Here is a 15,026-nt window from a genome sequence, read left to right as displayed (position 1 = left end):
CTTTAAAGGGACATTTGTTTTTACTAAATGATTCGACCAGTTTTTTGTTAAAGTGCTACACAAAACTTTGGAACTACATTACTTACTCTTAACCACAGGTAAGGAAATATTGTGGTCACGTCAAATATTCGAAATCAACCGAAAATATCTGTTTTGAAGTTCTCCGTGATCTAAAGTGGTTTTTAGAAATAGTGGTCTGTGCGAGTATGTGAACCTAGTCAAAAAAGTTTGATGCCTTGAATGAACACTCAGATCACTTTCTCTCGCCGCAATTTACAAAATAAAATTTGTAACGTTTTGGGTGAAAAAATTGCCCCACTTCCTCAAAAGCGATTTTCTTCAATTAACTCCTAATTTTTACGTCATTAATTCCTATGTATATATCAGAAGTAATAAGGCCATTCATTACACTTCAGTGGCACTTAAGAAGAAGCTGTGCTCACCTCACCTCCCGTACTACCTTAAGCTTTTACTAGGAAAATGTATCAAATAAAAGTTGTAATTTCTACCTCTATAAGTGACATTGAAAGGATTTTATTTTAGAAACACTCATAATACATTACAACAGTATAGTCTGGGTTTGGAGAAACCCTCTAAATTCTGGAAAACAACTTTCTTGTAATCAATAATATTTCATGATTGTGACACTGAAAATAAAATTTAATTGCGTCAATTCAACACTAGTTTGTGACTGCAATGCAATTTGATACAGCCATTCCTATCAATTTCTTCAGACCGCATTATTCAATATTAAATTATATTGATGACAATATTAAAAATGTTCTCGTATGAGAATGTTCCCGTTTAAAAATAACTTCTGAACGGGTGTTAGAATGCCTGGCAAGTCTGAAAATGTATTTATTTTATATTTTATACACTTTGAGAACATCGTATGTATTTGGCACTTTTAACTTTTATTAAATAATAGATGTTGAGTAAAGTGGCAAGGTCAACAGGATAAAAACTTTTAAGCGGGATAGTCCCAGTCAAGCTGGGAAGTATGGAAGGAAGGAAGCCTATTTTATTTATTAATTGTAGAATTATTGACGCCGTAAATTTTAATAGATTTGTGTGATCTCTGAATGAAGTTTTCGTGAGAGAATTTTTCTTTTATATAAATGTATAATTTAAGGCCCTTCGACACCTGAAATTAGCATTTTTCAGAGCACTGTCGAACTCTGGGCAGTGTTTTCTCCCTGTGATCAGCGATCTCCACATGGAAATCATGTACTTCAGCTCATTTATGAGGTTTTATAATTTTCACCTTATTCTTTCGTTTTAGTTAGACATCTCTTTCACGTGAAATTTTATTTTCATTAATTTTTTTCACACTTATTTGTAATTTACATTTGAATCTTAAACAATCAGGATCTGCATGATTACAGTTTGTTTCTGGTGTATTTTTTACTACTGATTTACTATTTTTTACGGGAGGGGAATATGATTATTACAAATATGAAGATTTGCAACAAGCAAAAAAAACTTCTTTTTACATTATGTTTCATATGAACAATTGACAATGATTTATTTTCATTGTTAACTTCTATATGATTATATAAAAAAGTTCGTAACAGTAGCGAAAGATGTAATAGATTTTATAATTTCAGCTTTTGATAAGCATACCTCGAATGATATCATGAAACTTTCTGAAAAAAGAAAAACAAGAGGATTAGATTTTGTTTAGACAATTGCTCCATATATTTAACTTATGCAATGGTATCAAAATTACACTGATAACGATAATTTGTAATGTCAACGTGAAAAAAAATCAAGGATCTCAACAAAAGAATAAATAGGATTATCTCTAACTGCACCGATTTTTTTGTTCAACATTAAAATCATTGGAATAAACCTCATTATTTCTCAAAATTGAATAAATTGAGTGCCTTACTTGGATGAAATTATTTCACCAGGAATGTAAAAAGGATTGCAAACAACATCAGCGTAAGCACCGTGTAGCTTCCGGAACATCTGTAAGAATCACAAAAGAAAAAAAATAACTAGTGAGGACCTATGCACTTAATTTTCCGCTTACTTTATGTTTAAATGATAAGATATCACAAGGGATAGCGACAACTAATAAACTAAAACTAATACAGCCTTACCGCCCTGATATCATTATCACGAAGTATGTTTTGATTAGCATCCACTGCTATGATTATTTTTATCTTGGTGTTAGTAACATATCCGAATCTTCACAATGCTAAGGTTTTTTTATGTAGGTAACAGATGTATAATACCATTTATTATAAAATATTATGATTAATGTTCTTATCTAGTGCGTAAAAACAATGTGGATTGAGGAGGAATGAGACTTCTAGACTGGATTTAAAGATTATCGAAGAGGTTGTCCAAGAAATGTTGACATAAGAGAACATTGGTTAAAAAATGAGAATACAAAATAAATAAACAGATATAGAAACTACACTTTGGAATAAACCATTGGTCGAAAATAGTTACAGCTTCAGGGCAAATTAAACATTGGATGTCCCCAGTAAGAGACAGGAATACATGAAAACGGAACTGGCGTCTTGTCCAATCCTATTAACCAGCAAAATTGCCATAATTTAAGGATACATTTTATGCTCCTCTGTTGCGTAAAGTAGTCCAAGATAGGAGTCGCGGATGTCATTAGTTGCCTTGGCAACCGTAGTTAACTTTTCTTCAATTATATCCAAAGCTGAATGAACCTTGAAGTGAAACTCCAGCTCTGCCTCCGGATCCGAACATGACACAAATTTGGGAGCATTCTAAAATGATCACAATAAAAAAATAAAACAAAAATTTGTTTAAATGGCATATTTTAGTAAAATAAATTTATTACATCTTTTCCTATTAATGCAATGCACACTGCCATTTCAAATTATCTTTTTTGACTCATCATTTCTAACAGTTTCATCTTATTTTTTTTTAGTGATTATGTATCCACTGCTCTACAAATGTTTCTATACTAGGAGTGACAAAAAACGTTCATTCACTGGCTGATTACACCCAGTTTGGTTGGTAACACTAAAATAACCTCTTGCAATACTTGAAGTACGATCTCAGTAATGCCAACTCATTTTGCTAAGAGGAGAGAACATTGATTTAGTTCAGAAAATTCAGATCACTTAATGGTTGCCGAAAAACGCTCTAAGAATTTCATCACTTTGGAATGTCAGTAAGCTGCCGACTTTCTATTGGAAATGGCATTAAAATGAGAGACAGTGGTTCAGCCTGTCAAGCCCATCATCTTTATCCGTTGAAAAGGAATTCTCAAATGAATAACAAACATTTAGTCCGATGAATGAAGTAGATTGACTGAATTAAAAGCGAAAGCTTTATGAAACTGTTCACCTGAGAAAAACCTGAGTGAAAAAACGTTTCGTCCAAGGCACCAATTTCCTTATGGGGCCCCTGATTTTCTTTTTTTTACAGTCTGATTAGGTCTCAGTGGGTAACTGGAATCTTTCTTAGACCAACGAATTGTGAAGAACTGATAACATGATTGCCCTGTCTTCGACAGTAAAGAAATAACCAAGGACACACAATTATGTTTTCTATGACAGCTATGAATTATCAAATTGCCTTCATTTTTTACAAAAAAATAAAATAAAATAAAAATAATACAATTTAATTAGTTACTTAATTATAGTAAATTGCCAATTAATCAGTCTGTAGAGAGTTATACTTACATGTTCGTAACATTTATTCATTAAATCATAAAACCAAATCTTGACACGTTAACTATGCTTCTTTTAGGGAAAAGCGAAAGGATTCTCTACATGTTTAAAAGCACGCAGAAGCATTGCCCATTTTTTCTTAGAGATTCATTTTCTGTTAACGGACAGTCTCAATTCTAAGGAAAAGCGTCTTGAAAGCGATCAGGGTATTAGAAAGCTCGGCACCAGTAACCACAAATAGTTGAGTCAACTTGAAGAAAGTAATAGTTACAGGCTGAATAAAAAAGCCTTCGCAATGTCAATAGTTATATTTTTTTAAAAATTCGAATCGATTCTGCTTAGAAAAAAATATAAGAAAGAGGTTGAAAAGACTTTTTAATTTAATTCACTAATTAAATTAATTCATTCATTTTATTTTATTTAGTAGGAACTGTCTAAAATAAACTCAATAACAATTACAATAATAGAAACAGTTGCTTTATTTAAATATCCATCCTAAACCATCCAATCACATTATTCTTCTTTTCCCAATGACTAGAACAAATTCAATTACAGTTAGATTTATACATGAAAGATTTTTTTTGCGCATCGACTTTGGGTCATTCGCGCTTTTAAAAGAATTATTTTTTAATTTTTAAAAGATATTTGCATATAATTAACTGTATTTTTAATTTGAAAGTTCTTATGGGTTTCATTATTATCCAGAAAATGATATTTACTAATTAAATATGAATTAAAAATTACATAAGTGCCAAGATATATAAAGTGATAAATATATATTCGTATATATAAAACAAAACTGTTGGGATAAGGTTATTTTTATATTAAATTTTTGAATAAATTATAAGTTTAACATACAGTTTTTCTTATTTTATTTAAAAAATATACCACCTCTATCGAATTCGTACGAACAAACTGAAAAGTTTGAAATATGTAGGTAGGGCCTAAGTTTGAAATGTTTTAAATAGGCCGCTGAAATTTAATAACGTATAGTTTAAATAATAATTTTTCAATTCATATTTATGGCTTTTTTTTTTACAATAATTAAAGATTTGTTACCAATTGCGCAAATATTAATTAGATCTTACACATAGATTTTTTTTTTAAGCACAGTTTGATTTTTATAAAACAGAAAAACCAAATTTTTACATAATCTACTTTTGTAACCAACTTGTTGCTTAAATAAGCCATTTCACTGTACCAATTATTTAACTTGTAAGGCGAACTTCATACTTTACCGCTGGAAAGTAATACATATTCAAGAAACGTGATTATAAATCTGAAAAAATAGAAAGGGTTCGATATCCAAGTTTACCAAAATAAACATTAGGATAAAATAAATTAAATATGACAAAGGAAAATCTGATGCGGTACAATATCTGCCACAACTGTGAATTAATTTCTATCCAATTTTATTAATTTTCAAAATACCAGTTTTAGATTTGATGTACTTTCCAAAATCGTTTGACTTTTTTTAAGTTAACTTCACATCTTTTCATTAGTTCTCTCACAATCTAAAAAAAGTTATTTTGCTACAGTACAATTTATTTATGAGATCTTGGACGTGTCCAAATCGGTTTTCCGGATCATTTCAATATTTTAACGGAAAGGAAAGATGGTTTATCTTTTTGCAATTAGAATAATATTTTTGAGAACTCATTTATTATTTTATTTTGTACATTCAAGAGGAGCAGAAGGTCAAGCATTTATTTTTACTTTTACCGCGACGTGAGCCAATCGCACTTCTACAAAAACAAGGTTGATCATGTAACCCTCTAAATCTCCAGGTATTCTAAGCGATGTTGTAAATAGGAAACTTAGAGACGTCCTTTTTGAGGCATAGCTTTCTTGTACATGCTAAATATCACGGATTCGCCTCAAAAACTAAAGATTAATTGCGATCAGAATAGCCTTGATATGCCCTAGGACAGAATTCAGTATTAAATATATGGTTCCACATTTTTATATAGTAACATATTGTTTTAGTAGCGTAAAAGCTACTTGACAATAAAAACAACTAATACTGAAAGCGACCAACGGTGAGATTAGCATGTCAGGTAATGTAGAGGTGCATGGAATTATATTTTACTCCTCCTTTAGATTTCATTTTAAAGTGATACGTTCGTTTCAAATTATTATGCAAGAAATTACATATACCATTAAAAAGAGGCACACTCTTCTAATTCATCTCCACAGAAGTTGATCATAAAACTGAGGAGAGGCTGTAAGAATATTTTCTTTCCCAGGATTCCAAATTGTTTCTGGTGACCAAGTACGTTCCCGCAGATTTATAGCTTAAACTAAGAATACACAAGCAACTATAGAAAGAATTGCCAGGATAAGAAATTTCTTGTTAAGTTTTTACATTTTACACGCAGACTGTTCCTAAGGTATAGAACGGGAATACTGATATAGCACCAGATAAAATTTCTTTCCCAATGACGGAGATCAATAATATTTCGTGGTTTTAGAATGAAACCAGTGAGTTGAATGGGATTAAGTGAAAACAGGAGCCTGATTTAAGTATAGAATACTTTCCAAAGAAATTTGCATTCTTTTAAGCGTCCAATTTCAGGTGAGAAAAAAGTTACTTCCATTTGAACTGAAGATATTTAAACTGCAAATAAAGCTATTTTCTTATCTAAACAATGTTGTGAATAAATTACTCAAAATAATCAAATTTACGCTTTTAAATATTGATCATAGCTGAGTCAAAAATGAGTATATAAAATTCCTATAGAACAAAATAATAACAATGGCAAAAAAGTAGGGCATATTTGTGCAACTACTTTCTCCGTTCGATAGCACTTATTAAGAGCGAAAATGAAATTAATGATTCTGCTTTATTATTTAAATGCAATTTTGGCAGACAAAGTAATATAAAAAAAAAAGCAATTCTGATTGATATCCTTTTAAAAAGTATTTTCTTACAAATAAATCTTTAAATTTCATTAAAATATAGGAACAATAAAGATAATGTGCAGAATATATTCTGTGAGAGCAATTTGTTTAATAACTTTAAGCACTTTAACCATAAACTTGAAATGTAGCTGCACTTTGACAGTAGTCAGAAGTGTAATTTATTCATTAGTTATTTATTTATTAGTGAATAAATAGTTCTTAAGCAAATTATTTCCTTGAGAATCATAATAATCGACTGAAGAGAAAATAATACTAACAATTCGGTGTGAATACTAATGACTTTCTCTTGCCGCAGTTCAAGGTACTTAAATTATCTTGAAATTTAAAATTTGAAAGAAAAAACTCAATTCAATATATGTTCTTTTTAAAGGGACTGTTTACGTAAAAATATTTAAAATACTTTAAACATCTATTGGTTGAATTCTGGTCATCTACTTATTTACAAATTTGGAATTTTAGTTTTTGCTTTTATCTCCTTTATTAATACGTATTTAAAAGGTAATAAGTCCACACATTCACTAAAATGAGACTTCGTGGAAATCCCTATCACCAACCCTTCACTCATAAGAAGCGCCCTTGAATGTTTTGAATCAAAATAGCAGAACGACATATGAGCAATAAGTATGCAAATTTGTGAAGAAAAAAAATCGTATGTGCCATTTAGAAAAGAGGCGACAATGCTTCTTTGATTGATTTTATCAAAAAGCTTATTGTCAGGTCCGACGGTGGTACCTGAACCTAATATCAAATTCTAACTTCTTGCGAATTACCGTTTTCGTGTTTTGCTGCTGTGTATACATTCCACAGATACACAAAAACTTACTTGGACACATACAGACACATCGATCACACATTCGGACCAATAGTGAACACCACTTTTTTGGGCTCAAAAAAAAAAAAAAAAAAAATCCGGCGGTAACTCGAATCGAAAATTTGACACGATTTTAATACTTCTTACCTGGTACAGTAAGAGAAGTAAAAGAATGGAAAAGAAAGTTAATAGCATTATTTTTTAAAGCAATTTTAATGAAACAATGAAATTTTACAAACTTCTAGTAAAGATAAGAGCACTTAGAATAAAGTTAGCCCATTATCTTTTATTATAACCTCCCAGAGTTAACCATCACTAACAATTACTGGTTGAATGCAAGTTGTTTTTCGACATATGTGTTCCCTTAAGGGCTAAACAGTCGAAATAATATATTATGCTTAGAAAGCAGGAACCAAAAAACAGAGCTTTCCGGATCTGTCCACATTGAACTTCACGTGTAAGTATTTTTATCTCTGACCAGATCAATACTACTTGAAAACTAACAATATATGTGAAATTGTATACAATTTCTTAGTTACTTTTAATTATGCGAAGTTTTTACTTGACTAAATGTTACATTCTACTTTCATACTAGCACCCAAAATCAGTGCAAATTTGACGATTTGATGCTAAATTTACCTTTAAAAAATAATATAAAATAAAAACTAGAACGAGACCAGCAAAAATAACAAATAGGGTTTAGAAAACGAGAGCTTTCAAAATGTTTCCAATTAGAAAATCGAGAAAGAAGAAGGGAATGAAGCGTCATTTCCCTGAAATCACAGAAGACGGAAGATCAAAATAGTGGAAAACATGTAGTCATTAAAAATTAAACACATTATGCTCACCAAAGTGCATTTAATTAGGAAGAGCACACTTTTTTCAATTAACCGCTCTTGTAGAATCAATGTGTTACAATAATGTCAAGGAATGCTGATGTTTCTAAAAGCACCAGTTATGATTTGTTACTCTCCTTCAGAAAATTAAATATTTTCCCTGGCTCGTTGACCCAAATTTGCCTTTATAAAGGATCATTTTGTAAAAAAACTTAAGTTCTGTTTTTTTTTAATTATTATTGTGTGCAGAGACTAAAAGAGAGCTAATTTACTAGACATGCATTACAATTAAGTTATGATTAATTTTCGCCGAAAGACAATTTCATTATAACATAAACATAAATGAAAAACAAAGCTTTCATCTCAACTTAAATATGGAACTTCTTCAAACAATGAGTACACCTTACAGTGTAATTCAAAAACTTCAATTAAAATTAGATGATTTCATTTCTTGATTATTAATTTTACCTTAAAAAATATGTTTCTTTACGGTTACTTATATTTAAAATTGGAAAATACGTACATAATTAATTTCCATCGACGTACGTTATATTTCTCAATAAAGTAATATAGCACATTTACTTATTAATGCATTTTGGTATCAGTTTTCTTTCAAAATTATCTTACCCCTAATAAATCTTTCCTAGGGGTAACCAAGGAGAGGCTATGGATGCAGCAAAGGTTCATCCACAGAGTCAGAAGCGTTAGGTCTACTGTTGTTCCAGTGTTCTGAACGACGGGAAGAATCTTGAGACATTAAATATTCCTGCAAAATAATTAAATTAAATAATATTAAAATTATGACATAAACATAGAAATTTTAATTGATTAACAGTAACTTAATCTTGAACAGCATTTTGGAAGAAACCCTAACATGGGAGCATCCCAAAACTCACGAAAAATCGATTTCTTGAGATATGTTTTAAACAGAAGTGAAATGTTTAGTGAACTTAGTGCTAAAACCTCTGCAGGGAGACAAACACAAGAGATCTTAAACCGCAACAAAAAATGGACCTATTTATTAGAAATCTGCTACTTAGAGCCCAGCTGGTTGTGGAAGAAGTTAGATGAGAAAAATGGAAGTGAGGTACTTTATCAAGCGGTTCATGAAAAGCAGCAGTATCAACGTGAGCAGAATGCCATTTTCAGTTTTAAATATCTGGGATCCACAGAAGGAAGTGGAAATGGTTCAGGCTTTTCAAAGAAGAGATAGATACATGAAGAAGAAGAAGATAGATTATTTTGGTAGAGGGCCTTTCATTTGTTAATTTTTTTCTGTTTAATTATCTGGGTACTACCTCACTTCCTCCTCCTCGAGGTTGACGCTTCAATCATTCTGTTGCGCAACCAAAACCTCCAAGAGTCTACACTGATACCAGCTCTAAATCTGCACAAATTCGACATTGAAGTCACAATTTTTACAGGGGGAAACTCTCTTATACCCTAAATTTCTATGATCCTATCAAACTATCATTTCCCATTCAGCATGGACATCCTACAGATGCAGAATTGAAGATTACAAAGAAGTTCTGAGCACTTAATTTGAAGGATGGATTGAAAAGCAAGTTAGCCCTGGGCAAACAGTCAGGTGGTTGAAGAGTTCAAACGGCTTACTTAAACCATCTATTTCATTGTTATCTGTGATTTGGGCTTGAACTGTTTGAAACGAATTTCGGTAATTTATACGCAAATGATTCATAACAATGTATTCCATAGCCTTAACTATGGGTATTTTACTAGTAAGATATTATTCTGATTATTATAAATCCTGCCACTTAGTACTAGATAAATTGAATTTTCAGTTTACCTTTGGCCAAGCACAAGGATCCCTCCAAAAGTTGTAATTAGGAATTTGCTCCCATCCTTTGGCACCTGCCACTAGACGTCTATAAGCTATGCCAATCACCAAATAACAAACTCCTCCTGTCAATAATCTGAAAAGGGAAATGATTGAAAGAATAAGTGAATAATTAAGCAATGTTTGCAAGTAAATAAAGATAGGAACTGCTAAAAAGTGATCTAGAAGACTTAGAGCTTCTGAATTTCCTACTTGTTTTTTCGTTGCGAATATTCAAGTTGAAAAAAAAAACTGAGATTGCATACGATTGTGCTCGAATATGTTTTTCAGATTTCTTTTAAATCATTGTTCACTATATGTCGTGAGTCAGCGATAAGTGACAAAAAGTATTAATTAATTTCAAGCTTCTTACAGTTGAGCCAATTTACTTAAATATCCTACTGTGGGCCTCGAAAATTTCGCAAAATACTTTAAAGATATTTCTAACTGCAAGCTGACAGTTTGTCACAAAATAAAATTTACTGTTATGTTAGTTAAATTTCATAATTATATAATATTTACATAATACATGATGTTTACTTTAAAGACAAATTTTCTTTAAAAAGACAATAAACTTGCCGAAACGTTTACTAAGTTTTTTGAATGTATTACCTCTCCATTAGGAAAAGGATTCCCTAATCTCCCACACGGAGATTCCGGGTTTGAATCCAGCTGCTAGCCTTTGTGTTTTTTTTCTTTTTACGATTTTCTTACAGCTCACTGTCCGGTGATGGACAGTGCTATCTGTAACGAGGAAACTCTGTCCGGAGGCTGGCAGTGCATGAAAAAAGCTTCGGGCGCCAATGATCTTAGATGTTTACGCGCCATAATAAAAAAAAACACCGCTTCTCAAAAAAATTATTTCAGTCACTATATTTTACCCGTATTTCAAACTCGTCATCGACAACAGTGTAATTAAAATAAATTATAACTAAAAACAAAATGACTTACAACATTATGAAGACAGACCATGGGCTCAGGCCTGGCAACGGACAGATAATGGACGTCTTTAAATGGAACATTGCGAAACACCCACCGTCCAAGGGGTCCAATAATTCCACGTTTAACTATAAAATAGATATAATTTGTAAAGTAATGTAAATACAAAACATTAATTAATTACAGAACATTATTAATAAACTGTAATGAGGGCGCTAATGACCTCAGCAGTCGATGCGCCAAAAAAAAACTGTAACGAATCTTTCTTCAATGTAAAGTCTTCTGTGGCTGCGGTGCCATGGGGCGTAGGTCCCGTCCCATCTACTATCTAATCTAATCTAATCTTCTTCAATGTAATTGAGTTAGGCTTCATTCTTGACTTTCATTTTCTTCTTTATGTAGTGAACTCTAGGTGAGTCAGTATAGACCTTGATAACTTTTCGGTCTATACACTCCTCTCACGAAGTTCACCTCAGTAACAGATCAGCTTCTGATAAAAGCATACATCCGTGCAAAAACGTGTTGCTATCAGAGTGGCAGTATAAGACTTGTATTTGATTTAGGTGTTACCAACTGTAATTCAAGCTGAAAGATCAGTTTCCAGAATATTTTCTTTCTTATCTGGAGTTATTTCTTTATTCTTTATTCGTATTGTCTTTATTAGATCAGATAGCATGCATTCATGTGTTAGCGTTTTTCAAAACTAATTTCGCTGGCTCTTAAGTTTGGAATATAGTTATAATGAGTTAGTGATCTTTATTTAAAAATAATACCTTTATCAATTATTTATTTATTTATTTATTGTTCTGGTGGTCTTGTTTGCACATTAACCAATTACTCCTTTATCAATTACATACTCTTCAAATTAAAAAAATTATGCATTAATTTTTCATTAATTCATATTTTTGTTGGATTCGTCTCTTACTCTCCTATCATAAAGGTTTATTCTTTTGCCGGTTCGTCAGATTTTCCACAGTATTCTTTATATCTGATCTTGTTTAATTTTGAATTCTCTTCGATAAACTAATCTTTTCTGTAAAATTATAACCCTGTAACTAATAGAAAGAATATTTAAAATATTATACATACATGTATAATGTATTCATTTATACATGGACGGTAAATTTAAGGGTTAATATTTATACATTACTTGAAACGACTAATTAAACTAAAAATATAATTAACTTTGAAAAATGTAAAAAATAGGGCAATTATTTACTTCGTCCGCCTTTAGATCACAAGTCATCATGATGAGAGTTTTCCAGGTGGTACCATGACAGGGTCCAGGCTCATCCACCAGATCACCCCCGGAATAAATTAGCAGGCGCCAGTTTTCTGGAAATTTTTGTATTTTATTATTGGCGCCTTTCAAAACTACACATTATCAGAAGTGAGAAGAGAGAATGTGAAAATTGAACTAATTTATGAATTGAGGACTAATATCTTAAAAATGCTCCTCCTTGAAAGTCTAGGGCTATCCAAATTTCCCGATACCGCTATAAAGGCTAGGGTTACAATGGAAGCCCAGCAGAAATATCAAGCAGATTACTATAATGGCAATAAGGGACTATTTTATAAGATCATAAGGCCCGAAAAAAAAAATTATTGTATAGTTGATTAAGAATGTTAATTTGTAAAATCTAGTGAGTAAATGTAGATGTAAAAATTACTTTAAAGGAAAGTAAAAGTCGAAAGACAAAATAAATAATCTCCAAGAGCAAGATCTAACGTCATATTATGTACGAATGACAATTAATTTCAAAATTTTGCATACACTAAAAATTAAATTAAATACATTAATAAAATTACGGATACATTAAAAATACTTAAATAATTCAAAGGTATAATAAAAACATGCTTTTACATAAGGTGTCAGGATATCAGGAGAGATTTTTTTTACAATAAAATACTATACAAAGGCTCGGAGCAAACGAAAATGTATTATAAAACAATGCTTTTTATTATACAGTAATGTAACACGAATAAGCTAGACTTACAATAAGGTTTATGTTGATTGCTAGTCATGTTTCAAAAAAAAGGTGCAAACCTGAAAGGTTAGGATAAAGAAGCAGCCTCACTGCTCACTAGACTTAGCTGTAAAATTGATACCCAAATAAGGAAATAAGGGATATTAGAGAAATAAGGTGTGTGGTTGGATCCAGAGACAGAACCGCAAAAAATTAGACCCAATCTTAGATTGGTTGATTTGGCGTCTTTCTGAGGAAAGAATCAGTAGTCTTCACTAATCTAGGCCACATCAGATTAACTCATTCCCACATAAGGGAATCAGAAACGGTTTTATCTCCTCACCCAATGTTCCATCTTATAGTGCGGCACGTTCTTTATTGTGCCCGACTCTGGAAAAGTTCAGCCAAAAAAGATTAAGATTACAGCAGCGATAGAATGAAGATAGGATGAAGATGTGTTGCACATGAGAAAGATAAATCGACCACCATATGTGATTTTGAAATATAATTCTGGTCTTCAACCTAGAATCTTTAGAACCCATCACACAACCACTTTATATATTTATTATCTATCCTATTTAAAACTGTCATTTCAAACAATCGTTTCAAGGTTGAATTAGGGGTTCGGAGCGAATAGTGGTTTAGACTTTACTTCTTGTTTAAGAATTCCATTACCTACACTTATACTTTTCTTGAACACAAAATCTCAACTTTTTTCAGTTCAAACTATATTTTCACTACTAGTTTGATACAGCGTAATATTCTCTCTGCATCTATTTTAACAGATATCCCAAGCAGTTTTTAAACAATCGAACTTTACTTTACCTTCACCGACGATATCCGTGTCATTGTAACGACCCAGAACAACGGTAGAATTTACACTGGACTGAGAAGTTATCTTTGTTCTGGTTACACTAGCATTAGGGTGGTTTCCTTTTGATGCGTCAGAGCATATTGAAACGGCATAAGTATAATTATTCCAAGATGCTACGAATCTGGAAAAGAAATATTAAAATTTTTTTTTTTTTCATAGAAACCATCTTCATTCTGGCATTCATAAATTCATAGAAATCAATTAATCTACACTTTCCTAACTACAGTTATTAGACACTAATAAAAATCTTAAGTATTTCAAGTATTTATTGAGTCCTAAAATGATGAGTTAATTTTTGCATCTAGCTGAAAGAATCCACCAAAAAATGAAGAAAATTTTTGATTTAAAACGAAGAAATAGAAATCTATCAAGATAGTCACTAATGGATTACCTTTGATTTTCTTACAAGAGTAAAATATTTGTTTTCTTCAATAAAGATCAGAATAGTCACTGAAAATAATTTGATCTTGTTTATACTCACTTCTGACCAGTTAACAACGATATTCCTTGCAGTAAAGAAACTTTTTTGCTATTGTTTGGATCATGAAGCACACACTTTTCTCCCAGTACCCAAACATTAAGAAAAGAAGTTAATGCTATTATAACAGAGATGCTTATCGCAGAAGAGAACATCTTGGGCCAAACAATACAAACATTCAAATTAAAGGGGAAAATTTACAACTACCTCCAATAAACTCACACTATCATTACTTTATTATCAACTAGTAGTAACCTAACGGAAAGGTTGCATGTAATGGGGGTGCCTAAATGTAGGAAATTTAAACTCAAATTATGATCTTTGAATGTGAGCCCATTAACATTTAATGACTTTTATTTTACCAAGAAAAGTTCTATTATATATCTATTGATATATTTAAAACTATATAAAAAGAAAAAAGAATTTACACGAATCTTGCATTTACTACAGTAAATATTTAGGAAAATTTTCTTCTTTTGCTGTTCAAGTTTATTTTAAACTTGTGCTCCCAACTTAAAGCACTCCTTAAGATTACTTTTCTTCTTTGTTGGTAAATGAGGCGTCAAATTTATGATAAACTGTCAACATCAATATTTAGCATTCCAAGAACCAATCTACCTGTACCTTCTTTCATTTTAAGCAGCACACAGATTATAGTGTTATTTGGCCATTAACTTATTTTAGTTTATTGTTTCATGTA

At 31.3% G+C, this 15,026-nt stretch overlaps 2 protein-coding genes across 3 annotated transcripts; both read right to left on the bottom strand.

Annotated features, from left to right (window-relative positions):
• Positions 1-514: 514 nt before the first annotated feature.
• On the bottom strand, positions 515-3,028 carry LOC141450531 (trafficking protein particle complex subunit 2-like protein). The gene is made up of 5 exons (XM_074121081.1): positions 2,825-3,028; positions 2,578-2,750; positions 2,106-2,193; positions 1,892-1,971; positions 515-1,646 (listed from the first exon to the last, which is right to left on the bottom strand). The coding sequence occupies exons 1-5, from the start codon at positions 2,855-2,857 to the stop codon at positions 1,604-1,606; spliced, it is 417 nt and encodes a 138-aa protein (XP_073977182.1). The 5' UTR covers positions 2,858-3,028; the 3' UTR covers positions 515-1,603.
• A 1,089-nt stretch (positions 3,029-4,117) lies between these two features.
• Positions 4,118-14,598, bottom strand: LOC141450528 (cation-dependent mannose-6-phosphate receptor-like). 2 transcript variants are annotated; one of them, XM_074121077.1, is made up of 7 exons: positions 14,330-14,598; positions 13,800-13,969; positions 12,227-12,342; positions 11,020-11,135; positions 10,039-10,165; positions 8,859-8,997; positions 4,118-5,962 (listed from the first exon to the last, which is right to left on the bottom strand). In XM_074121077.1, the coding sequence occupies exons 1-6, from the start codon at positions 14,479-14,481 to the stop codon at positions 8,896-8,898; spliced, it is 783 nt and encodes a 260-aa protein (XP_073977178.1). In that variant the 5' UTR covers positions 14,482-14,598; the 3' UTR covers positions 4,118-5,962; positions 8,859-8,895. The 2 variants fall into 2 exon arrangements, with proteins under 2 accessions (XP_073977178.1, XP_073977177.1); XM_074121076.1 differs by having other exon boundaries at positions 4,118-8,997.
• Positions 14,599-15,026: the final 428 nt, after the last annotated feature.

This window comes from Rhodnius prolixus, unplaced genomic scaffold (assembly GCF_049639745.1).
Source record: "Rhodnius prolixus isolate KJV_2025 unplaced genomic scaffold, Rpr scaffold_2, whole genome shotgun sequence".
Taxonomy (NCBI): domain Eukaryota; kingdom Metazoa; phylum Arthropoda; class Insecta; order Hemiptera; family Reduviidae; genus Rhodnius; species Rhodnius prolixus.
The sequence above is the reverse complement of the archived record's forward strand: the minus strand, read 5'-3'. Positions and strand labels throughout refer to the sequence as shown.